This window comes from Dicentrarchus labrax, unplaced genomic scaffold, assembly GCF_905237075.1.
Source record: "Dicentrarchus labrax unplaced genomic scaffold, dlabrax2021, whole genome shotgun sequence".
Lineage (NCBI taxonomy): Eukaryota > Metazoa > Chordata > Actinopteri > Moronidae > Dicentrarchus > Dicentrarchus labrax.
The window spans coordinates 20,560,287-20,587,062 of NW_026136723.1; the positions used below are offsets into that span (position 1 = coordinate 20,560,287).

The 26,776-nt window shown below is 41.4% G+C and overlaps 1 protein-coding gene and 1 long non-coding RNA gene across 2 annotated transcripts; one reads left to right on the plus strand and one right to left on the minus strand.

The window, feature by feature from the left end:
• LOC127358498 (uncharacterized) lies at positions 1-8,111 on the minus strand. The gene is made up of 3 exons (XR_007882436.1): positions 8,071-8,111; positions 4,236-4,407; positions 1-202 (listed from the first exon to the last, which is right to left on the minus strand). It is a non-coding gene; the product is annotated as an uncharacterized LOC127358498 (long non-coding RNA).
• On the plus strand, positions 7,309-26,335 carry LOC127358473 (TGF-beta receptor type-2). The gene is made up of 7 exons (XM_051391603.1): positions 7,309-7,553; positions 10,229-10,370; positions 11,159-11,349; positions 14,955-15,730; positions 16,634-16,775; positions 23,579-23,703; positions 25,123-26,335. Exons 1-7 carry the CDS (start codon positions 7,481-7,483, stop codon positions 25,300-25,302), a joined length of 1,629 nt encoding a protein of 542 aa, XP_051247563.1. The 5' UTR covers positions 7,309-7,480; the 3' UTR covers positions 25,303-26,335.
• The last annotated feature ends 441 nt before the right edge of the window (positions 26,336-26,776 follow it).

The window sequence follows — 26,776 nt, forward strand, 5'->3', positions numbered from 1 at the left end:
TGTAAATGGTTACCAGGATTTCCACATTGCATGTATAATATGACCATGTACTAATATATTTCTCTATCAATCTATCTTTCTCTCTCCCACGCACACATAAACAGAGAGTATATGGTTCCTCTATTGTCTGGCATCGTTTACCACGTGGCCATGGTTCAGCTCCTTGTCCTTATCAGTGTTGGGGCATGGTGGTATTTCCTGCCTGGAACAAGAGCAGAAGGTGGCACAGGATGAGCGCTGCTTCCTGTGCTGGCACACCCAACATGTACCCACTGGCCCCAACCACTCTGCACTGCAGTCAGAGGAAGTGTTACAGGGGCTTGTCAGGTTTCCCTCAATATACAGCTCGTGTTTTTAGCTAATAGCTCACACATCTGTTTGCCTGAGATCAAAGATAGCTGCATGGTGCTGACTAGTGGTATGAGCGCAGTTCACTTGCAATTCATTTGATCTTTCCTGGCTTAATTGGTTATTTTAAAGATGTTTGTGCATATTAGACAATATGCAGTGGAGTGACAAAAAAAGGTGAGGAGGGGTTGATGTGGACTCAAACCCACATCAGTGTTGGATAATTATAAGCTCAGTATGGCTGCAGGGTGCCTCAGTCTTTACTGGATGCATTATATGATTTTTAAAATAATTTCTGCTGATATTTTATCAAGTGAATATCCTTAAAGATGCCATATGCCATGGATGTGCAAAGTGCTCCTGTAGAAGCCAAAAGTCTATATCATATCAGCCTTGTTTTAAGAACAATTTTAATTGGGATTTCCCAGAAAAGTACTACAGTACCCACAATCTGACTAAATAAAAGGATAAATGTCAGCAAAGCGATTCATTAGTCTAACTTTGCCTATGGTATCTCTAAAATGTTGTTTTAATGTCCTCCAATTAAGTCCCTGCTTCAACCTCTCAAGAGTCCCTGCAACTTCATAAGGGCCCCTCTGGGTAGAGAGGGCGCTTTGTGTGACATTAATATATTGTCTGCTACCATTTTTACTGTGGAGTATCTTGTTTGGTTGGAATGTTGTTTCATCCTGATCTTGGCGCAGCTTTTCCCATGGGAAGTACACAGCAGAATCTCTGGTCTCATCAAGGGGAATCTGCAGATGTTTGTAAATACGCATGTGGCTGCTGAGACCAAGGAGGACTTGCCCTTCAAACGTTCTGATGTTGAATGTTTATCAGAAGTGGGTTTCTTGGGAAACCATGATCACTGGGGTTGCTCACTGAACATATTTGGAGTGCGGGCTCTTGCATGTCATTGTTGCAATCATCAAGCTACATCTCACAATGAGCCAACTGTAAGCGGATGCTGTTTATGTATTAAAACCTTCAGTGGACTCACTTCTAAAGCTTGATATTGGCTGACCTTGCATTTACCAAGTAGAGGGGCAGGAGTAGCTACAGAAGCATTACCTTATTGGACAGTTGAAAGCAATTCAAAAGTATTAAACATGTACCCTTATATATAAACCACAACCTGAGGAAAGGTATAGGCCTTTTTCACAGCAGTCATTTTAAATTGTCATAGCAGGAAAAGCACAGGTGTTACTAATAACACTAACAATGTCTCTGTTCTAGTAAGTCATGTCATAGTATGTAACAGTGAGCCAACATGAACAATACCAGCACCCGGAAACTGAGGAAGCTAAAAGGGTTCAGCCATCATTTTTTGGCTACTTACGGGTAGCAAGCTGCAAAACACAACAGTGAGTATGTTTACATGCACACTAATGTTCCACTATTATTCCTGTTATGACAATATTCTGCATTTGATAAGGGTCATGTAAACAGCATATTCCATTTGGATATACCTAATTAGACCTTATTCCTATGGGAGCATTTTCAGATTAAGAAATGTGGGATATGCCAATATTATTCAGGTTTTTCAGGACATGTATACAGTACATTGGGAATATGCGTTTCATTTGGGGTTTTTACAACAGTTTGCGACACACTGCCTGTTTACAGTCAGCTCTGTGCATTATAAACAAAGTTTGCAAGGCTGGAGTAGAGATGCATGCACGAAGGTTCTGGTTTGAAGGAGAAACGCATCTACTTCTAAACATTATTAAAGACTTGGATATCAACATGGTTTTTGATATGCGCAAATGTCAACGCCAATCTTTTTGGAGAGGGTGGTTGAACAAATGAAAGAGGGAGGGTGTGTTTGCACAGCTCCAGCTGTTCCACTTTTACCACAGGGACAACATGACTGAAGTTTGAAAAGGAGAGAAATTCTTCCGTAGGAAGTTCAGTGTGTCATTAACAGTTAGGTTAGTTGGAGTATGCACAGCTTCATGTAAACAGGAATATTAGTGGACTATTCATTTTCAATTACCATGTAAACAGCTTAGTAGGAATGTTGTCTTTTTCGGAATAAGGGCAAAAACCGTAATATTGTGTGCATGTAAATGTAGTCAATGACACACAACTTACTGTATTAAGCTAAAAATAGTTTTAGTTGAAATGTTAGCAATTCATTTAGATTGTATTTGTGTTCACCTGATGAATGTAAGTCCAATATTTTAAGCTATGTTTATATCACAAATTCCTAAGGGAAATATCTGGCTTTCTGCTGTTGGTCAGTCTTTTCTGGTGAAAATAGTGAGAGACAGTGAACCAGAACAGTTAAGTAGCAGGCCGAAAAACAAAAATAATGAAAGCTGCAACACTCTGAGTGAGTGAATTCACAATTTAAGTGCAGCTTTAAGTATCAAAAGTAAAAAGGAAATATAATAACCTTTTGTATGTTATAGGGCTGTTTAAACCACCCAAAAAGTAGCTTTGTTGTATGATTTCTCAGGTCTGCAAACATGCAGTATTATAACTCACATGGCTTTCATTAATGCAGAGATTATATGCAATACATATGTTTCCTTTTTAGTATGCATGAAATTCTTTGATATACTGTACTTAGTCCCTCACAGCACAAGACACTTTGATTGGGTTTGTGTGTAACTGTATCCTCGGCCACATTAGGGACATATTGAAACATTTTATTGAAGGCAGAGCAACTAAATCTTCTCCCTCTTTGCTTAAAGAGTCCGTTCTCTGTAATCTAGGTTTGGTGAATGGCATGACTATCATCTTCAGCATGATCCCCCTTGGAGCAATTAGATACTTCGGATGAATCTGCGGTGAAAGCCACTGAAATGGTTGATGTGTGGCATTATGCTCGAAGGAAAAAGATAGTTTTCAATCATTATCAGGAGAGGAAGGAAGATGTGGGTTGTTGTTTTTTATCTACTCCATCTGTTTTTGCTAGCCTTTTTTGTTTTCTGTTTCTTCTTTTTGCTGCTTTGTGATCTACGTTTAGCATGAGGTGTTGTTTTCAGTTTCACAATGTATGCCAATTAATAGCAAATATTCTACAAGTGATTTTACCATTTTACAATCAGCCCCATAAAATGCTCAAATGATTTGTTAAGAGTTTGTTTTGTGTCCTATACAGCGTGGTAATTATGCAAGGCTTATATAAAAACACATAGTATGTACAGCTAAGAGTAGGCTACCTCATCTGACCTTACATCTGTCACTCACATCTTCACACATCAACCCGCCAAGCAACAGGATGTTCCTTGTCACACATAGATGGGAGTCACATTGCTACAGCAATTGCTCACATGTGCTTCCCCCTTGCAATGTTTTCTCTTTATAAAACAAGCTTTGGCACTGTTTTGGACACCTATCGATGTATAACAGAGAACAATAGCCCTAAAAGTGTCCTGATACCGAAGGTTGTAACCTTTGGCGCTTTTAAGATAAACTTTCCCTTCCTTCACAGCGTCTGAGGGACCGAGCCTGTTCACAGCGGTAGGAGAAGACAGAGAGAGGCTGTTGTTGTCAGGCCATTGCAACTTCCTTAGGTTCACCAATGGCACAAAGAAAACTGAGCCAATTCATTGTGTGAGAGTGTGGGAGTTATTGTGTATGACTCTGCATCTGTACCACTAAGAGCGTTGTTATGTGTGTTTGTATGAGTGGCAAACAAACCCATGCAAGCTCTGTTGAGTCAGATTTCCTCAATACTTAGCTCTTTTGGCAAACTTTGTGGTAAGGTGCATGCAACAAACTTTAAAGCCTGAGGTTTGTTTAATAGTGCTATATTTACCATATATGGCCTGGATTTCTGCATGTATCTATGGCTTTAACATTATTCAGACGTGTTTGCATGCATGCTATATTAAGACAGACAGACAGACAGACAGACAGACAGACAGACTACTTACCTTTCTCACCTTATGTTGTGCAGTGTTACTGTAATACTGTGAGGGATGATGTGAACTCCCTGGGGCGAGCGTGCTATCTGAAGGCTTGAAGAGGCACATCCTGATGCACATTCAACTGACAGACTGACATCCAAAACAAGCCCTGCACATGAGGAAAAAAGGCCTCCACAATCTGAAAGAAAAACATTTCATATTCCAGTTACGTAAGCAGGCCCCTCACTCATGCACAATGTAACCGAAGAAGGCGGTGACTTAAAATTACGTGATTGTTTTGTGCCACTATTCTCACAACCAATTTGCAAGTTGTATTACAATTCTCTCTGCTGTGCACACACACATGCCCGAGCTTGTGGGACTCAAGTGCTGTGTTTAATGATGTTTTGCCTTTGGCATGATCTGTATTTGTGCATTTTATCCAGTAACAAAGTCTTGATTGAAACTGGTTTACAAAGACAGACAGCATCAAGTGGCTGGCAGGCAGTGGGTGCAGTTATCCAGAGGTTTGCTTGCTTTTACAGCCAGTGGACAAAAGATATTAACATCTAATCCTTGGTTAAACATGGGTATGTGTGATGGCTAAAATCCAATGCCAGTGCACATGGTAAAGAGAAAGGACAGACAAATGAAATACACTTTTAACCTGGCTGAAAAACTGGATTAATTATCAGATTTCACCTGCTCTTAAAACTAATCCTCTTTTAAAGCCAAACATATTTGGATGTTTGAGCCCCTCTGTTAGCTCCCTACCTCGTGCAGCTAAGACAAACAGACCTGCAAAACTGATATCAACAATTTCCTTGAGGAAAAAAAACAACAAAATCTTATATTTTTCTGGCCCTTTGGCCCGTTGCAACAGCTTTCTAAAAGATATCTAAAAATACAATCTGCAACACTATAAATAACATAAAAAACCCTGCTTTAGAATTAGCATTTCTCAGGCTTTACTTTTAAAAAGGCAGAAGCTGCATCCCTTGTGCAATGTGCTGCCAAGTATAATTTTAGTTACCAAGAAAATGGTGTGCAGTGCATGAACCGAAAAAAATAAATCTGATACAGTAGAAAGAGTGTAGCACCATGTACCTTCAAACTAAAACAACAATCTTCTTTCTAATGAGAACAACTTGACACAAAATCTAAAATAGAAACGCTCTCGAGAGGTTGAAATCAAACATGGTCGACTTATTGTCCGGAGAAAATTAATTCACGGTTGAACTTTTTATCCTAAGTGCCGTAAATTCACTGTTTATAACAGCAATTCAGCATCCTTCTATCTTTGCAATACTTGCCGTGCCTCTGCTTTGCACTGACTGATGATTCAATGTCCCGGTGCAACCTCTCTTATGTGGCACACCTCCAGTTGGCACTCAGTGCGGGGTTAAGATCTTATAAGATATACAGTATATGCATATAATCCTGAATGTGGGAGAGATACGGTACTTGTGTTTCCACTTTCTTTCCTGCGGAGACCACAGCAAAGTGCAAAGAGACTGACATCTCCGAGCACCTTTGTAATGTGCTGCAGCGCGGCACTTGTTTGCCAGCGGTGTTATCTCGAGGCCTGTGTCCAGAGATTTGTCGTCAGGTTGCTCTGTTTACCTTTCCACTCGACCAGGGCAGTTTACAGGAACGCCAAAGCACCTGCTATTGAGCATAATACCACTCAGGATGTTTGCCTACCACTTGTTAATTTGTGTTTGTGCTATGATGTGGGGGCTGGGAAACGTTCAAAGGCGTGGGGGAACAGTGAGAAACTTGTGAAGGGGCCTCTTTCACTCTAACTTTTAGTTAGAGTGAAAGAGGCACATGCAGTAACACTAAAAAAGATCATGAATAAATAGAGTAAGCCTTTTCTGGGCACACAGGAGTGTTGTGTGTTTCCTGCTGAAATGAAGTGAAGATAAAGTGAAGTCATAAAGGCGTTTGTTTGGGTGTTGTGGTCAGTGAGCAGGATGTTGTGACCCTCTGGGAGCCCACATGTGCTGAGGTCAGTGGGGAACGGCCGTCCTGGACTTACAGCGCTGTCGGATCTCCACCTTGTGGCTTGGACCCCATCTCACAGTGCTGAACGGCTGCCTGACACACAAGCTTAAACAAACACACGCCCAACCGCCCACATCCACGCAGAGCCATAAGTAAAATACAGTCAGTGAAATGAGCTAAACAAAATGCCAAACATGTAGACCAAAACTGAGATAACATAGCCTGTTTTTAAGCCTGTTTGTTTTGGCAAATTAGTTATTATTAATTCCTGTTTGCAATGTACCCAGCTATCAAAGGTTTACTTTGATACTGAAGATAACTGATAATTCTAAGGCAAGTTCTGGAGTTAAGGAGCCATCTTTTTCTAAACTACACCGACAGTATGTTAAAACAGGCTCACTAAAAGCAATACAAGAGCTGTTATAAAAGCTCAGTGAGGCAATGGTGTAAGAAGGAGTAGAAGTAATGTGTGGAGAGTTATAAGCTCCAGGGTCACGGGGTCAGGACTGAAACCTGACATCACGCCTCGAGTATGCAGAGCAAAAACACATGTCTGCAAAAGCCCCGGCAATAGTCAGGTAATTTATGGGTGTTATAGTGGACTTAACCTCTGTGTGTCTTCAATAAAAACCAACACTGTGAGATATGGAGTGACTCTCGCCACTTCTTATGTCATCCGTGATTAACCGAGAGCCTGGAACCTCTCCAGAAAAACATAAAGCAAGAGGAATGTAATTTAGTGACTTGCAATAAATGAGTTTAGTGAGTCAAAATTGAAATTAAACATGAGCAGAAGCTCAAGCGTTTGACAGCTCTAAATAAGATCTGAAAGCTGTGACTACTTTGAAGTAAATCATTGTGTTTGCATATACTTGCAGGCTATAGGTGAAGCCTCTGGTTGAGCTATTTTAGAGCATGTCATTTCAAGTCTTACTCTGCTGGGTTTTAATGACATGGTTCGAGACTTTGTGAGCCACATGAGCATGACTGAGAAGTAGAAAGAAGAAGAAGAGAGAGAAAAAAAAACGAGAAAAAAAAAAACTGTCCAACCCATCTGAAGATTTCCTGTTTCATGAAAAGTGCACATACTGTGAGTCATATAGGGCAAGTCCTGCCTGGTGTGTTTACTCTGCTTCTCCTCCTACCCGGAGCTGTGAAGACTTACAGCCGGACCGATAAAAGTCCGCGGAGTCTGGATATTAACCCGTAGTCAAGGCTCTTCGGTAAATTAATGAGAAAGAGAGGAGTGTATAGTCCGTTTCTAAATGGAGCTACTTCGGTTTTCCGCTTTTTGGTGTGGAGCGATACTCTTTGGTAGTATTCTGCTCGTGGAGGCGGGTGAGTTGAACTCTAAACTTGTAGGAAAGTTGTGGAAGCCGCGGCTGCCCCTTTATCACAGCTGCGCAGTCGTTCGAGGAGAATGCATGAAGCCGTTATCGAGCGCTACAAAGTCACACAAATTGTCTCCTTTTGGGAAAATATGATAAACTTATACTCATTATTTTCACACAGCTTTTTTTTTTTTTTTTTTTTACACGGGCTTGTAATACATTATAACATTTTAACGCTTTTAATTTAAATAAACTGATAAAAACAACAGAATCTGCCCAAGTGCGCACCTTATTTAGCCATATTCAACAAGTCTTTGTCTTACTTGCTAGCACGGCTAATCATGTCTTCCTGAAATTAATGTCTGTTTACACTGTGTGTGTGTGTGTGTGTGTGTGTGTGTGTCTGGCTCTTGAGAGGACATCACCTGTTGGAAGTCACAGCCTTTAACCCCCCTCTCAGAATGTGTTATCTCCATCTTTAATGTGTAGCCACATTGCTAACAGGTCTAGCAGCCCTGCTTTACCTTCATCTGTCTCAAGACTCAGTCCCAGCGGCACCAAGTGGCTTTGGCTGCTCCTAATCCTCTTTCCCCCTCTCTGCAATTATATGTAGCCCTGGGTGACAATTACTACCATTCATCCCTTCCATAGCCCGCCTCCTGGGTTTAAATGACATGCTCTTTCAGAGGAGTTGCTCTAATGATATAATTACTCCGGCTCAACCACCTTCCCACCACCAGCACTCAGGCATGGACTATCCCCTCAGAGCTGATTTACTTCAAAACACCTCACCAGCCCGGCAGGCAGAGTTTTTAAATTGCTCTGTCAAGTAGTTTAGTCTGGAGTTCAAGTATAATATTTTGATGTTTTTATTTGGGAGTCTCACCCGTTAAGACAAGGCCAGAAAGCAATATCCTGTTAGCTTCTTGTGAAAAGTGTCTTGTGAGAGGCAGCAGGAGCAGGGTGTCATCAGAGTACAGTGCTGTAGATTTGCTGCTGTTTCACGGTGCAGGTTGTACGTTATTTCTGCTGCTGCAAACTGCAGCTCTAGCCCCACCCGGGCAGACTGGGTTAAATAACACAGTAGGCTTTTTGTGCCGGGTTAAGAGCACACACATACACACAGTAACTTTTCCTCAAGTTGGTGTGAAGTCAGGGGCGAATGGTTACTGAACAAACTTCTTCATAAAAACGTCTGCTTTCACTTCCCGATCTAAAACATCTCACTTTCAGGTCATTAGAATGAATTCTTGTCACTGCTACCGCTTTCAGATACACCACACGTTTGTTCACAGTGCGTCTTCAGGGAGGTAATCTTTAAACTAGACAAGTAGAAATTAAGCCATGTTCTCTTTTGGTTTGGTCTCGAGTTGTGTTTTCTGGTACAAACAACAGGTGCACCTCTTGTGCACATGGAGTGTGCGTACGGTTGCAGTGTGGTTGTGCGGTTGTGCGGTTTTCCTGTCACATGGAGCACTGTGTCGTTATTTAATTTCCTCTGTTTTTTTTCGGGTTAGACTTTTAATTTCGTTTTTGTTTTCATGGCCTTTGAAGACCTGTAAGGAGTTGTCATCATGTGGAAATTTATTTTTTCAACCTCTGTTTACTCAATAGACTCACAGCAAGTGGCCTAACTTTATCTTCACCCCTTGAGTCTAAGTTGTGTTCACTTGTACAAAATCACATGGGATTGTCTGTCTTCTTCCCTGAACCACTGGTGCTAAATTGATCCTGGGAAATTTGGAATATCCTCTTTTTTAGGATCATTTCCAACTCTTAAAGCCACAAGATCCACTTTCCACTCGTACTTTTATGTGGTGGGGAGTCCTCCCTTGAGGCAAAGGAAAAGCAGAGAGATTGTTCAGCTTCCTTGTTGCTTCATATCTCCTTTCTACGCCAAACAGAGGCATGCTGCCTGGCAGATTTTTATCATTAACAGCTTCTCAATGCATGCAGACTGCAGTCGGAGGATTTCTGCAAGGAGGCAAACATTCACTAACACGTACACACACGTACACACATTTCTGTCTCCCTCCAAACATTCATAGACACTGATACATAAGGTCGCCCTCTTTTTTTGATATTTATGAACAGAGTTGGCACAACACTTTCAAGATGGTGAGCCGACTCATCGGCTTGACAAATTAGAGACTTCTCAGCGAGGAGATGCATCCGTGTTTCCTGTGTTTGTTGTTCTTGCCTGTCTGGCAGTTGTCTCGTTAGATGATTATCAAACCCACAGGCACTCATCACACAATCCTGTCTGTCTCACTGATATGGGTCTGCCTGCCGGCAAAGTCAAGTCTGAACAAGACCAAAGGAGGTGGATGCCACTGCACGCTGCTCTTATTGTTCAGGGGAAAAATCTGTCCAGCCCTCTAGGATGAAATAGTTTAGATTTTTTCGTGGTTATGTTGAATATCTGCTTCTACTTAGTGCCAAATTCCAAAAGACTCCCACCCTTTAATTCAATTTTAGTTTTTTTTTTGCATGCTAATAAATATTCCTGTTATTGATCATCATTGAAGTGTTCTGCATTCCTGAGTAGTTAGTGTTGGCCAATTCTGAAGTCAAATGTTGCTTATTTAATCCAATTGCACATAAGGAAACAAGCTTGAGTCTGTTTTAAGAGCGAAAACTCACTGTCTCTCCTCTCCTCCTTTCTCCTTCCTTTTTTTACAGAAGCCAGTATAATGAAGCTAAAAAGGCTGTGCAAGTTCTGTGATGTGCAAGCAACAAGCTGCGCAGGTAAAGGGAGATGCAAGGTGGATTGTGACATCACATCCATCTGTCCGGATAAACAAGATGTGTGTGTCAGTATCTGGTAAGTCTCCATTCATCAAAACACAATGGCTGGACCACATTTCTATATAAATTAAAGCAGGAGTTATGATGCAAAAGGGTTTTAGACTTGAATAATTAAGGTACTTAAGTCTTACAACATTTACAAAGAAGTGAGGAAACGAGGGCACAGTGCATTCTCCTTAATTGGACCGGTCATCATTTCCTTCCCCTAAAAGTTCTTTGTCAGTCAACATTCTGGTTAAGACAGATGACTGGATTATGATGGCACATGAACTTCCAACTGCCCATCATCATTGAATCTGACTCTGAATGTGAGAAGCAGCAGGAAGCAGATTTGTGTTGGTGTTAAAAGCTTAAGGCTGCACTGCTGCTGTTTCTCATTATATTTGCAATGTTACGGGCATGTTATGAGCTGAGGTCAGCTAAAATGGACAGCAGCACCTCTTTAAAATGTTTCTCACAATGGTGCACAGCAGGGAAACACAATTTAAATATGTATATTTGTGCAGGTTCAGGGTTTTTCTTGTTTCCTGTTTGTAAGTGTGCTTCTGTATTGCAGTCATTTGCATAATGCTGAGGCTGTGGACCACTGAAAGAAACAAATATGCCATTTACAGTTACCGCTTTTTGCTGTATAGCTGAAAAATTGCATTATTTGCACAACTGTAGATCTGCTATCATTGCCCTGTTACATGTTAATACAGATCTCTGAAAAGGGGACTTTATTGCCAAAATAGTTGTGAGCAAAGACTACAAACTTAATCCAGTAAATGGCAGTATTTTCTATGTGTGCTTTATCTTTCCAAGGAGGAAGAAAGATGACAACATCACCTTTGATACAGTCTGCCACAACCCAGCTCAGAGGCTCTATGGCTTGGTCCTGGAGGATTACAACAACAGCAAGTGCGAGATGAAAGAAATAAAGGGCATGGGCTCACAATTCTTCATCTGTTCCTGCTCTGAGGATGAGTGCAATGAGCATATCTTCTTTAACTCCAGTAAGTTAAGACACAATTATGTCACCTAATAATCCCTTATTTCAATTCACTCTTCAGCTTAGTGAGTGTCTTTATCTGATGTATTTTTTGTCAATTGTGCCTTTTTAAAATAGCATAATAGTGATCTGGTAAGATGCATCTATTGTGAAATACCATATTATTAATGTTTCATAACATGCAATGACAATAAACTCTGCCTCTTCCTGACATTAAAGGAATAGTTCAACATTTTGAGAAATTAAATATGGAGCTACAACCAGCAGCCACTTAGCTTAAAGGGGAATTTGGCAACTTTTTCAACTTAATAAACCCGTTTAGAAATCATTTGGATGGTTAAATGGCCTGTTCTGGTGTTAATGGTGACTGTCCCTGCTCCCCCTAGTGTCCCCAGGTGGAAAACCAAGCTTGCAACTTTGGGACTACTGTCCCGTTAAGTTGGAAATAGGAAGTATCACGAGAAGCGAGAACGAGCGAGAAACGCAAACTGCTTAACGGCAATTCCACATAAACGCACACGCCCCCCTCAATACCGGATAGTCACGCCGGCTATAAGAACAAGCGACGATGAATGTATTACCCACCTCGGTAGACATTGCTCCACACAAAACAGTTGCCTGGAAACAAATGCATATCAGCAGCGGTAGTGAGGGGGAGGAGGGTGCCGCAAGTGATTTTTTTTACGATAGTGTTTTGAAATATACGTACCAGAGCTGTAGGGGGAGCTCGTTGTGGAAACCAGCGAAGAAATGGCTAGAGTTGCCAAGTTCCCCTTTAAATTAGTGTAGCATAAACACTGGAGCATGTGAAACAGCTAGCTTGCCTCTGTCACAAAGTAACAAAATCCATCTAGCAGCAAAAAAACCCAAAACAAAATCAGGCTAGCTGTTTCCGCCTGTGTACAGCCTTTATGCTAAGTTAATCTTCTCATCTAACACTCACGCAAAAAAAGCAGATAAATGCATTTCCGACAAGTCTATCTCGCTCTTGTGTCGGTAGTTTTCTTTCACAGTAGAGCAACAGTGCATGTAAAAATAGGACTCTTCAGATCTTACATTTGTACAACATAACATGGTAACGTCATAGTCATGGTCATGGCCTAATAATATTATGCCAGTTTCTATCAGCTTGTCATGTAAGGCGTCATGCATGAATGCTAACACGTGTGCACTGTAATGATCTCCAGATACATGATTACAAACAGCTTTTTGGAGACATTGGCTTGTAGACTCCAGTTACAACATTGGCCCTGGAATCAGATGTATTTTGACTACAGCATCCAGGCAATAATAACACCGAGGTACATTTCCGAGACCTGGCTCTGCACAGAGAGCCAAATTGAAAGCATCTGCATAGTACAAACCACGTAATGGAAATACATTCTCGTACTCTTGAGAATGTCTGGTCTCCCTGTAACGTCTCAGTGACTAACATGAGACAGTGTTGTAATAAAGCTGCTCAAGGAGAAATAACAACTACAATGCATCAGTACCAGTAAATGTGGGTGACTCTACCTCTTCCTCTACTAGCTAGTGACCAGTGTCCCATTATGCAAAGCACTTTTCTGACTGAGATCTGATTTACAGTATTTTTTTCCCCATAGCTGACAGGACATTGCACGAAACATCTCAAAGCCATTACTTAACTCTATGACAAGGAGTTTTTAACTGGTTATGAAACAGTCTCAATTTAATACTGATGCCTCTATATGACCTACATAAGCACACAAGGCCATCAGCGTGAAAATTGGGTATTTCTTTAAAGTTATTCTTAATGCTTGCCGAGGGGTTAGATTCAGTCAGATTTCCCTTAACATTATAGAAACAAGGCAGTAGAACCACTGCTGTATAGTCCACAGTTGCTGCCGTTACAGGAAATAGTGAGTTGTTTGCCACATACCAGATGAAATACCTCAGAGTTTCTATGGTAACATCCACCTCTGTGCACGCCATTGCACTGCTACCCTGATAAATGTGCTAATGGTGTTACATACAAAAAGTGATGGAAATGACAAGAAGGATAAAAACATTTAAGTTAAGATTTAACTTGAGAACAAAAAGCTTGTGATGCTAGACAAATATGCAATAATAATAACAAAAACACAATTCTACACACCAAAAATTACAATACTATATCCAGTACCAATTGGGTATTTTGACGGAGCGTGTTATTTTTACATTACTGTTGGGTTTCTGGATCAAAACAGCCTTTCTGTTGAGTACCGGGCACAGCATCCCAATCCCTCAATTTTAACATTATGACTCACTGTAATTCACAATTTTTGCCACTCACAGAGCCTTTTCTTCCAAACATTCAATATTTCATACTTTAAGTGAAGGTTTTGGCCAAAGCTGAGCGAGTCCGGGAGGCACAGGGACAGGTTTGTTGTGAGAAATAGCTTCTCACTCTATGAAAATAAAAACAAACTGGCTGGGGCCATGCTGAGGATTTCAGACATGTGGTTTCCTGTTTAGAAAAAAAAAAAAATTAGAGGGAACCAGAGGGTTCGACTGGGCAGTCAGCAAGATGCCTTCCCTATTTGTCTTGTGAGCACATTTCTGCTTTCAAACTGCCCCACAACCAAGATCTTCCACTAGATTTAAAAATGAAAGTGTGTAAAAGTTGGCCATTTTAAAATGGAAAATGTTTAGGAAAGTTGTGTGGCACTCTAGACAAGACGACATACTGTATAAATGATTAAATTTAGAACCCGTCAAACTGCAGACCAATTGGGGTTTTCTCATTTAGTATGTTGTGTCTGGTGATATTGTTTTTATAGGTCTCCTTTTATGGCTGCAGCTTCAAAAACTGGACCATAAACACAGTACAAGCATAAACTTTCACTGTTTGCCAAAACCGAAGCAGCTCCCAGACACACCATGTCCTAAATTATAAGAATCAGACATGCACTATAAAGAGACACAATATGTGGTTGACTGGGTCAGGGTTTGGAGCAGTTTGCCTTTGTGGCCCAGACGCTAACTTTAGCTCTCTGATGCTTATAGACATTCCACAGGGATGGGTCAGGTTCCTCTGCTGCTCTGAGAATATGACTTTACTCTTAGCTAGATGCTGATCTGCAGGGGCGGAATTTGAGTTTAATTTCTTTATATTGTGGGCGACAAATTGTTTTACATATATAATCGTTCCAAAAGAAGCACAAGTGGAAAAATACAGTGTTTAGAAAGAACTTAACTAAAATCCAAGAGAATAATAAAATCTCCCATTAATTAAACCTATTTTAAACTATACAAATGTGGTTGACAATGTAATCTCCATGTTGTAGCTGCTCTGGAGCTTTTAAACATTTTACATGATCTTCTGTGCAAGTAAGTGAATCTACCCATTGCTTAAAGTGTACAATGGGTTAATTGGAGCATTTTTGCTGAAAACAGCTGCCTGCTGCATTTGGAAAGGAGGTAGATGTGTGAGAAATGAACCAAACAGTAAATCCGTAAAAACCAAAACAATGTGTTGAAAGATGCTAAAATGCTCTATAGAGCCAAGGAGAACTTCAGAGTTGACTATATTTGTCAGTACAAGCGACACCTTCACATTGCACATTGTCATGATCATCATCTTAATCCTTTTGATTTTTGTTCCCTCAGACATGGATTCCCAGGTGGTGGCGGTCATCTTAGTGAGCCTGGTGCCTCTGCTCGTTGTGGCTGTTGTCGTCATCACTTCCTTCTACTGTTATCGGGTCTACCGCCAGCGGCAAGCCAGCTCCAAGCGCAGGAGGGGTCCCCCGCTGGACTTCAGTGACGCTCGCGCCATCATGATAGACGACGAAGGTTCAGACAGTAGCTCCACACACGCCAACAACCTCAACCACAACACAGAGCTGCTGCCCATTGAACTGGATGTGCAGGTTGGAAAAGGACGCTTTGCAGAAGTTTACAAAGCCAAGCTTAAGCAGGGCTCCTCAGTCAGCGAGGAGCAGGGCTTTGAGACAGTGGCTGTTAAGATTTTCCAGTATGAGGAGTACGCCTCCTGGAAGAGTGAGAAAGAAATTTTCTCAGACGCAGACTTGAGACATGACAATGTGCTTCACTTCCTGACAGCAGAGGAAAGGAAGGTGCAGAGACAGTACTGGCTGATCACAGCCTACCATCCAAGAGGGAACCTCCAGGAGTACTTGATTCACCATATTATCAACTGGCACGACCTGTGGGTGCTGGGGGGCTCGCTAGCGAGTGGAGTGGCGCACCTTCACAGTGACCACACTACTTGCGGTCGCTACAAGGTGCCCATCGCACACAGGGACATTAAGAGCTCCAACATACTTGTGAAAAACGACCTGACCTGCTGCCTGTGTGACTTTGGCCTCGCCCTCCGCCTGGACAACAGTCTGTCTGTGGATGAGCTGGCCAACAGTGGGCAGGTAAAGCCTTCTAATCCTGAATTTGGGGGTTTATTTGGTTTTACTTGGCTTTTGATCCCCTCTGAGATTAAAATAAAATTCTCTCCTCTTTTTGCTGGCACCACTGACACAGGCCATACCAAGTCCTGTCATATATTTCTTTAAAGATATTTATTAGACCCTAAAAAGAGCTGTGCTATCAATCAGAGGTTTTCATTTCTGATCCTCATCACTCAGGGACACCATCTTTTAATATTTGGCACCCTATATATCTTGGCCCCAGATGGCTAATGCAGATAGAAATAGTGCTGGAAGTGTTCTTAGGTTGTCATTTTATTATATTCACAAGACAAACAGGCTTGATTGATTCTTAATGGACTCATTACGCTGGTGTAATAGGCCAGAGTCATATTAGACTCTGTTATGAAAATTAGTCATTATGAAAAGGCCTCACCTTGCTGCATAGCACACCTAATGCATTGTAATGCTCTCAGTGCATTTTCCAGGAAGCGCTAGTGAACACATTGTCCAAGGTTGTAATTATGGGAAGACAAGCAGCGTGTTGTTGAGCCCAGAGCTACCTTTGTTTTTCCAATTATGTTATACATCAAACATGTTTAAAATTCAGATAAATGTGATATGACATCTTACTGCAGCGCAAAATTACCACCTGTCACTTGATTAATGCAGGTAAACAACTCTTACTGCTAAGATGGTCTACTTAGCTATGCTTTTTCACCCAAACAACTCCTGTTAAGTGGCAAAAATGTAGTCATTGATTAAAAACAGTGATTTAAGTGTGTGGATTACCAGCTCCCCTTAAAGCCATACACAACAGTATTATACATCAATTTACCATTTACATCATCTGTGGTATCATGGTCTTTAATGACATATAAATCCCTTTCTCTATGTTTTTCTCAGGTGGGAACAGCCAGGTACATGGCCCCAGAGGTCTTGGAGTCCAGAATCAACCTAGAAAACATCGAATCCTTCAAACAGGCTGATGTGTATTCAATGGCTCTTGTACTGTGGGAGATCATCTCCAGGTGTAACGCAATTGGGGGTAAGACGCAATCAGACACAAACGACTGTAGGATGAAATGTTTTGATCAGAGGCTCGACTGCGCTGTCGGAGGTAGATCGCAATCACAGAATTTAGTATTGAGTAAAAGAGCTGCTGTGCCGCAGTGAGAGAAATTATTTCATGGCAGTGTTAGATCAATATTTTAATTTGAAGGCTAATGCAGCAACTTTTGATGGAAGCTGCTGAGACCTCATATTTTGTGGGTTTTTTTAAATGTTAACCTGTTTGTAACACTTTTTATGCCAAATGATTTCATCACATTTGCCTAGTAGAGCAGTCGTACCATGAGATATCAAAACCTCCACTGAGACCTGATCAAAACATTTTGCCTTTTTAGATTGAGCAACATTAAGTAGATGGATTAATTAAGCTTTAAATGAATTATTCATTGATATAAAACATTACTTAAAGATCAAGTGTATGAATAAAATTTGCACAAAAAACAACAACTCCTTTATAGATTTTGCAGAAAGACTCTAGTAATAGTTTTAGCATAGCTTAGCATTAAGACTCGAATGAAACAGCTAGCCTGTCTTGAAAGGTTATTTTAGGTTAATTTAAAAGGTTATCAGCACCTCTAAGGCGAGACGCAATGGCTTCCCAGGGTCATGTCTTCAACGGGAGGTTGCCAGGAAGCCAGCAGAGACGCCATAAAGTCATTGCCTCCAGCTGAAAAAATAGTCTAGCGTATAACCCCCTGTAAAAGAATAACTTGACAGACATGAGAGCGGGATGGATTTCCTCTCTAATTCTCAACAAGAAAGCTACTAAACGTATTTCCCAAAATGTTGAACTATTCCTTTAATCAGTATTCCACTTTGCTGCCTGAGGTTTTATGAGTGTTTATTGTGATCAGTCGTGTTTGTTGCTTTAAATGGGATATTTCTGACTGCCTGACTGGTGGTGCCCCCACTGTACACACAGTAAACAGCACTTGTGACCTTTACTTTAGTTAATAATAGAGATAACGGCATTTTCCTTGGTAAATTAGGGATTAGCCTGCGCCGGTTCAGTGTAAAGGAAATCAATAGAAGCACTGATTGATGAAATTCCCTTTGAGGCCTGTGTAAATATCCTCAGAAATACTGTAAAAAGAAAGATTGCCTCCGCAGCTCGCTTGACCTCTAAGGAATACCAGCACATTGATGACTTTAACAATTAGGAGCGCAGTGACCGACTCCACCTTGAGTTCACTTACTGGATGTGTGACACGGACAGGACTTATGTGTGTGCCGTCCACGACCCATTACTCACTGTGGGAACAAAATCTAAAACTGTCAAACACACAATCCATCTTGTAGAAGTCTCAAGGATCAGCCTTCACTTTACTAATGCACCGTTGCTTGTGTTTGTCATTCTGTAGCAAAAACAAGGCCAGGATATGTGCAAATAATAGAAATGGTTGATTATCTGAAGGCAAACCGCAGGGCAGTATTTCATGTCGACACTCAGTCGTTTGTTTTTCACTTCCCTTTAGTGTCTCTGTGGTCCGGCTTGTTTCTGTGACTGCTCCTGTCTCCATTGTGTCAGAGCAGTGATTGAAAGCCGGGTTCGGGCATGAACGCTTCTACTTTGGCGTTTTCCTGTTTTGCCCCACCGATCTTCCCAGGGGGCCTCCTTGAAGTATATCGCACAGTTACGCTGCCCAAGAGTCCTCTCAAGAAAAAACATGGCTGAGTGACCCACAATCCCCCTTGCTTTTCCTTCCCACCAGCAAGAATATATGTGCCCTGCGGGTACACCTTTGAGAAGAAAATAGTCTATTTCCTGTTTTGCAAAGAGCACAGTTCTCAAGATGTGCTGTTCTCAGAGCGAGCGTGTAAGAATGGATGTCTCCTTTAAATGAGGATGTTTGCGGCTAATGTCTCATGAGAGCGGAAAAGACAGGATACATGTTGGTAGAGACGGACTAAACGAATCCAGGCTCACTGGATAAAGGTTAGCGTTCACTTGATTTCCTCTTGAGGGATTTGATGGACAACAGCTTTATTCATCCCACTTATTCTCCTACACCCATTTCATTCATTTCTGAGTTCATTTCAGAGTCTTTCATTCCTTTACTGCGCATTTATTTACATCTCCACAAACAGACACACTGTTGGGACCCAGTTTGAACACATTTTTCTGACTGTCTTTGCACAGAAACTGTGTCATTCTCTGCTTCAAAACTTTCAGCTCAGTTTATCTACATTTTTCTCCCCCTCTCTCTCTGTCTGTCTTTTTCTTCCTACCCTCAGGCAGGTAAGGCAGCAGTTAATTACTCTCCCACTGCACTGTAACACTGTAGACAGCCATCCAGCTTTACTCACGCCGGCACAGACAGATAGGGAGGACAGGCTAGCATAGATTTACTGGAGAGAGGGGAAGCAGAGGGGTTCCCATCCCACACCTGGACCATAATAGACTATAGATGGAAGCAGCTGGAATATTTTCTGTTTTTTTCTGTATATCTCTCCACCCTCTACTTTTTCTAGACTTGGCATCTCTCCGAGACGAGCAGAGGGGTGAAATCTGTAGTTCATTAAGGCCAAAACTCAAGGAGACGTTGTCATGCTGAGAGGTTAAAATGTTGTACAAACACAGCCAGCCTCCTACCTTGATAAACCCTGAGGAAGGTGGAAAGAATAAGCTGCGTAAATGAGATGCAGTAATTTGGTTTTGCTTCACTGGTAGCAAAAAAAAGAATCTCCTTGCAGATAGTGTTCTGGCAGAGATCTGGTATTGATTTGGGAATGAGAGCACCATGAGAGTAAAACTGAAGTGTTTACAGAGAGTTTCATGCTTTCACGCTGTTGGTCTATTGTTTTTGCTGAAGTTGCCAAGTTATCCCTGGAGATCGGTGAGTCACTAATGACACCCTGAGTACTCACCTCACTTGAGACAAAATATGAAACACGTGTGCACACACAGAAATTCAGAGTGACAGATCCTAGGGCATCATTATAATGACTGGGGTGAAGCCCTGGTTTCCTCTTGTCTCTCTTGTCTGTTGCCACCTGCCTGTGTGTGTGTCTGTGGAAGACAGATGTCTGATCAGTGCGCTGCGTCTCAGTGGCAAGCAGCCACATAGCCGCTCTGTCACAGCTCCTGGGGCCGTGGTCTGATCTGAGATCCGCCAGGCGAGGAGAACACAGCCGTCTGTCGACAGCAACAGTCATCCAGCCATGAGCCATCACTTTGCTTTCTTTATCTTCCAAGACTATACAGACAGAGGAAGAGTTAGAGTGAGAGGGAAACAGAGATCAACACACCTGGGAGAGAAGAAAAAGCTAGATTCAAGGCTCAGGCCTTTTTTATCTCTGACTCTGTTCCCTAAAATGTCTCTCCTGTATAATTTAGCTGGTCCAGATTTAGGGCTTGGAAAGTCTGTGAGGGCGTTCCTCAGGCGGGTGGGGCTATGTAGGGGGATAATAGTGGAGTGGTGTTGAATGTGGAGTTGCAGACTGAGAAATGCCTTCAGTCCCTGGAGGGAGAGGTTGGGCTAGACTGGAGAGGAGAAGAGGTTAGGGCAGCTGCTCTCCAGATGTCAGACCATCAACTCCTCCAGGACTGGAGGGCCCGATGGTATGATGTGTGTGTATGTGTGGGGTCTTCCATAATCCACATTTGGGGACAAAGTTTGGATTTCAAACCACTTGATTGTGGATGAATTTGGGACAAAATGTGTGTGCCCAATTTGGTTTCACTGAAGTTGCATCCAGCATGAGCTAAAATAGTTTCTTTTGGTCTTCTTTAATGGGGTTAGGTGAAGGTTAGGGCATGTATCAGTTAATGGTAGGATAAGCCTCCAGAGTAAGCCAGTGCCATATGTCCAAAATTAAGCTCTGCTAACGTGTATTGTACATGCATACATCTGTAGCAAATGACTTTAACAACCTGTGAGGAGCACAAACAAGTGTCACAGCCACCGCGGCCTAATGAAAACCAGCAGTGGCGGCTGGGAGTAGATTAGTTGAGCTTTTGTTGCAGACTCAGACAGACTACGACAAACAGACAATGTTATTGTGATCACATTACTGATTTATTTCCAAGTACATGTCGAAACTCCGTGTGGATATGTTTTTCTGAATTATTTATGTGTTTAGGTGACAGGACTTCTGTTCTTTTTTTCAGTGCTTACGCTTTGTTGAGCATAATTAGACAGAAATGTTAACTTGGAAGGGCAGCAGAACACAAATTTCACACGCTGGAATGGATTATGCTCGTTTCTCTCATTTATGTTTTGGTCCTGTTTGGCTCCTCGCTGCAGTTTGACCTTAACATCTGAATCAAAACAAGTCAAAGGTTAATGAACGACAAACCAATGAGGTGCAGCACCTGGTCATTCCCTGAAAGAGGGCATTTCGTCACTATGGCAACGTGACTGGCATGAATGTACAGTATATCGCAAAAAGCTCCTGAACCGACGTTCATTGAGATGTTTCCCCAGTCTGCCGTTGTAGCTAAATTTAACAGAATTTCTTTTGGCTGCAGACTCCCAGACAGTTTCTACAGGCATGCCTGACAACTGCCATGGAAAATAGACATTAAGGATGAAATATGTGCTTGCATTGCAAAATTCACATCACAACATGTCAGCTGTCGTAGGAGACATAGTGTAAGTTCCACATTGTTACCGTGCCGAACTTGTTATATTGCTTCGCAGAAATCTTGTCAATATGCCGTGTGTGACTTTTGCAAACCGCAGCATTCCTCCCTCACCCTGTGTTGTGTTTTCAATAGCTTTTGCTAGTTCAGAGTTTAATTTAAGGTTTGCCTGGTAAAACCATCTGTCCTTTTTAGAACAGGATTGGCCAATCTTCCCATCCTGGAATAACACTGTTGTTTACACTGCAAAGTGCTCAGATTCATATATTTTGGAGCCGTTGTTCTGAGATGAACACATAAACATGTTTGCAAAACAGTTTACAACGTGGATTTGCAGCGTAGCACACATTATACACTCCCCTGGACCTGTCAAAACAAAAAAGAAACAGCTGTCACCTTTTCTCTTAAATGCTGGTTGGGTGGGGCAGTGTTTAAGCTTTAGTACCAAAGCAGAGCAACTTTGCTTGCCAAAAAAGTTTCAGCCTCTGAAAAGAGTCTCCTATTGCACTAGTCTGTCTCCCAGAAGCCTCCAATTCCTGTCTGTGGCGTTCATAACTTCCTGTACTGTAACATTTCTCTCTTTTAAAACTGAGGTTCATCCTAAAAAATATATACTATTCCAGTAGTTTACTCCAATCACACCCTTTTTTCATGCTGCATATTTAGTCATCTACACACAAGACGTGTCAGTTCATGTGCAGAGACAGCATGTTGTCGTCGTGACTGGACGGGTTTCTCCAGAGCCCGCTGACTCCGGCTGGCGCTGCTTTGTTCCAGTCATGTAAACTCTGTGGAACAGATTTACAGATGGGAAAGCACAGGACAAATCTCCGTTGTGCCTTTCTTTCAATTTTGCAATCTGTGTGTATTTGGAGCCAGATAATACTTATAGCACCAGCTCATTACGCAACCAGTGAGTGTCTTGTAGGTGTATTGTTTGAGCAACTGAGAGCGCAACGAGGTCCAGCTTTAACTTTGTTTAACATCTGCACGCTTAGGAAAAATAAACTGTAACTAAATAAACAACAGAAACAGGTTCCACTACAATAGAAATATAAATCATATATCCAAATAAAAATAAATACCTCTACATTACATTAGAGTAATTAAAAGCAGCTAAACAGCCTGTAACAACCTAAATACCAGTCAGTTAAGATTAATGTTTAATTAATTAAAGAACACAGACAGCCAAGTTTAAGCTTGTAGTTAAAGCTGAAAACTGCAATAACAATGTAGTGTATGTACTCTAGCAGTACATGTCTGTCTTCTAGGTATAGGGATATAGATATAGGGCGGAGGGATAATTGTGTCCAATAACAGTCAACACTGACAGTTAATTTAAAGCAGACTAAAAATAGAAAAGTGTAAATTGTGTCTGTTTTCAGTCTGAAGGCTTCTTTCTGTCTTTGCCGAGGCGTTATTTGCGGAATGCCGTGTGATTCTCAAACTGCTATTTCATCTCCTGGTCATCTTTTAATTACTGAAAATCCGCTCGAGCTAATTATTCACTTCAACATTCTTCACACAGTCATGTGCCTCATCGGGCTTCTCTTATCTCGGTGGATTCTCTGAAACTGGTGTTTTCTTTTGTATGAGCCCGCCACGCTTCAAAGCAAATTGGAATTTGATTTGTTGTTTTACTCCGAGGATACATGAATTCGTGTAAGATAAACCGTCTCTTTGGAAACTCTTGACCCGCAGTTTCCGGACTATATTCTCCATGCCAGTGCTTTGAAATCTTGCCCTGAGTAAACTCAACTGGTAAATTGCCTTTGACAAGCACCCTGGATTTTGTTGTGTAAGAGAGCTGACACAAAGCCAGAGCTGTGTTGGTGAGATACTTTAAGCTCCTTGACGCTAAGGGTAAAAATGTGATAATAATAAGTGTTTCTCTTCAGCAAATCTCCCCCTCGGCCCCTCTATCAGCAGCACAGGATTCTTCTAGTTGTTTGTGCTGCTTCAGTGCTATTTAAAGTTTGCAACCTGCAGTTTTAATTTAGAGCGCACAGTGAATCCTTTGAGAGGTGTTGTTGATGTGTGCGCTGTGGGGCACTGCCATCTGATCTAGTATCTCTTTTCAGCTGAGCAGTATCTTTCACTACAGCTTTCAAAGTGTATTGCCTGAATAAAACAGCTCACCCGTTTGTTAAGGTCACAGGCTAATTTTTCTGAACTTCTCTTGTTTGCGTGTGCAGATGTGAAAGAGTACGAGCCACCCTTTGGGAACCTGAGGGAGCATCCGTGTGTCGAGAGTATGAAGGACAGCGTCCTCCGAGACAGAGGAAGACCTGAGATCCCCGACAGCTGGATCAACCACACAGTAAGAGGCCCTTTTAGTTTAGAGTTAAAATGTATTTATACTTTTTTAAAGTATGGTTAAAATCTACTCAGATATGATGTCAAATGAAGTCATCTTGTTCTGTTTGCAGTATTTAGTATTGTTGCCTCTGATGTTTCTGTGGATGTAATGAATGAATAGGAGACATGGAGGGGGGGAGACGCAGACCGAAAGCTCCAGAACAGCTGTCTACCAAAGTAGACAATCTGCTAAGTGTTTTATAGTATACTTTTAAAACATAGCCACAATGAAACAATTAGCAAATAAAAGTTTTATTAACTCGCTAGCTCTCTCTCATTCTCTATTAATGCCTGCAGCTCGTTTGAACGTACTCTCTCTCTTTGTCTTTTTATAACCAGTCAGCGAGCTGAAAACAGAACTTTGTTTTTAACATTAATAAGAAATGTCGATCCAATGTCCCAATAGTGATGCCAATGTCATCCAATAAAAGAAGCTGTACACAAGTTGTAACAGCCGCTGTGTGTGTTCGACCAATCAGTGATGTTCAGCCCTGAAAACTACACCCTGAAAGTTCCTGAACCATTAGAAAGTACAACTCTCAGAGCAGGGACCTGTAACTATTGTACAGGAGCTAAATTTAATTCCTAGTTCTGCCAGTCAAGCTTCTTTGTCTCCTGGGAAAGTTCTTGCAGTTGAAAATAATTGTGTCTATTTTCACACTGGTGTAAGGCCAGCAAAGGGGTAAACATAGGTAGATTGCTCATTTAATTTGGCCTAAATTGGGGATTTTTTTGGACATTGACCTGTTTCGTGACGTCATGACACACATTAAAGTTTCAAAAGTTAATTGGCAACACCCGAATGCGCTTGCGCCTTAAGCTTCTGTCTGCATTTGCTGTGTCAAAACATTTGCTGTGTCAAAACATTTGCTGTGTTAAATCGTTACAATATGTGGTAGTCTAATATACAAAAACATGGTGGTTATCATTGTTTTAGTAAGGAAAGATACAGTAAATATGATGATTATCCGAGAGCAGTAGCTATTTTCTGTTAAAAGTACCCTGTGGAGGGTGACGTGATATGCATTCCTGCCAATGGTTTTACACCATTATACTGATCAACACATGGAGATAATAATACAGAAAACAAAACTTGTCCGTATCATGCAATACATTAGATGTATTAGACTGCATTAGTTTTAGCTAGGTGTACCTAATTAACTGGCAACTGAGTGTATAATTCTGATGTATTATGTGGTAGAAAACACACTGCTACACACAAACAGATCAACATACAAATAAACACACAGATGGAAACTCATAAACACACATGAACATTCATAGTTTCAGCTTGAGGTGATGATATGCTGTCACAGTCAGACCGGCCCCCAAGTCAGTATTATTGACTGATTATATCTGTGCTCCACCACTCCCCCTGCAGGGCATCCAGATGGTGTGCGCCGCCATAGACGATTGCTGGGACCACGACCCCGAGGCCCGTCTGACAGCCCAGTGTGTTGCCGAGCGATTCTACGACATGGAGTACCTGGACAAGCTGTCAGATCGCTCTGACTCAGAGGAGAAGATCCCTGAAGAAATCTTTGTGGTGGATGAGAAGTAGAGCGCAACAGAAACACTGCCCCCCACCAGAGTGGCAGAGGAAGTACAACCAAGCAGCTGGGAGAGAACGATATTCCAGTGGATGCATCGTTTGCAATGGGTTCGTCAGAAATGTTTGACGGAGGAGCAAACTGGAAAATCATGTAGATGAAGCAGAACTGATACCAGAGATGGACTTCCATAAACAGATCGGGACTTTAATACAAACAGCAGTGACTGACTTGATTTGTTTTCTTCTACATGCAACAAAGACTGGATCAAGTCGTACATAAACAGGGAAATCACATTGTAAAGCTTTATTAACCAAACACTATTTGCACTTTACTGATATCTATGCACACCAAATGATATATATTCAGTGTCTTTTTTGATTTGACAAAACATTTCAGGTAGGAAATAAAGGGAAAATGCGTATTTCAAAAAGGGGATAAAAAGGTGCAATGTAAAGTATTAAGACAGTTAATGACACTAATATGCCCCTTAAATTTTATTCGACTGCATACTATAAATTTGTTGGGGCGGGTGGCCTGGTGGCCTTGGATAGACATCAACAGGACTGGATGAAGCTTCAAGTATAATTTCTTGTGGCAAAAATGGAAATTACCCACTGCAAAGAAATAGAAAACCCATCCAAGGCTGTACTCTACAGGGAACGCTAATATCATATCACAAGGACTATGAATTGTAAAATAAAGACAGCAAAATCGGCCTGAAAGGAAAAAGGGACCAGATATATATGTGTATTTGTGTGTGTGTGTGTGTGTGTGTGTGTGTGTGTGTGTGTGTGTGTGTGTGTGTGTGTGTGTGTATGTATTTGTGTATTACTCAGAGGACCAAGATAATAAAAGGAATAGAAATACGTATAAAGGATTCTAAACTGGAATTTCCTGCCCGCTGCCTATATGCTTTAAGAGCTGAACTTCTTTCTAGACTTTTGATTTTGTAACTGAATTCTGATCCAGCGGTCAGAAAACATCTGTATCAAAGTAATTTTTGTATAAAAGTGTAAAGTCATAATTAAAAGTATTACAGTACTTTGTGTTTTTTTTTATTGCCTTTATGATAGAGACAGCTGTAGATAGACAGAGAGAGGGGATGACACACATCAAAGGGCTGTAGGTCAGATTTGAACCCTGGGCTGCTGCAGTGAGGACTCAGTGCGTGGGTCTACCCACTGAGCTAACCAGGCACCTGGTTTGGTGGTTTTTAATGGTGTCATATTGGTTTATACTTTGACCTTTGTTTCCACTGAGTGCATTTTACATCATGAACCACTTTCATAGAACATCTGAACTCCTTTACTGCCTAAAACAAATTATTTTCAGCTCCACTCCAACAGGACAAGATGGCCGATTGAGAGCAACCAGGAGGAGAATCATGTACAATTTGACGTGTTTAGCTCTCATTATTACAAATAGAATCACAGTACTATCCAGTTTCTACATAAATGCTATATGTAAAGCTCCATTATGCAA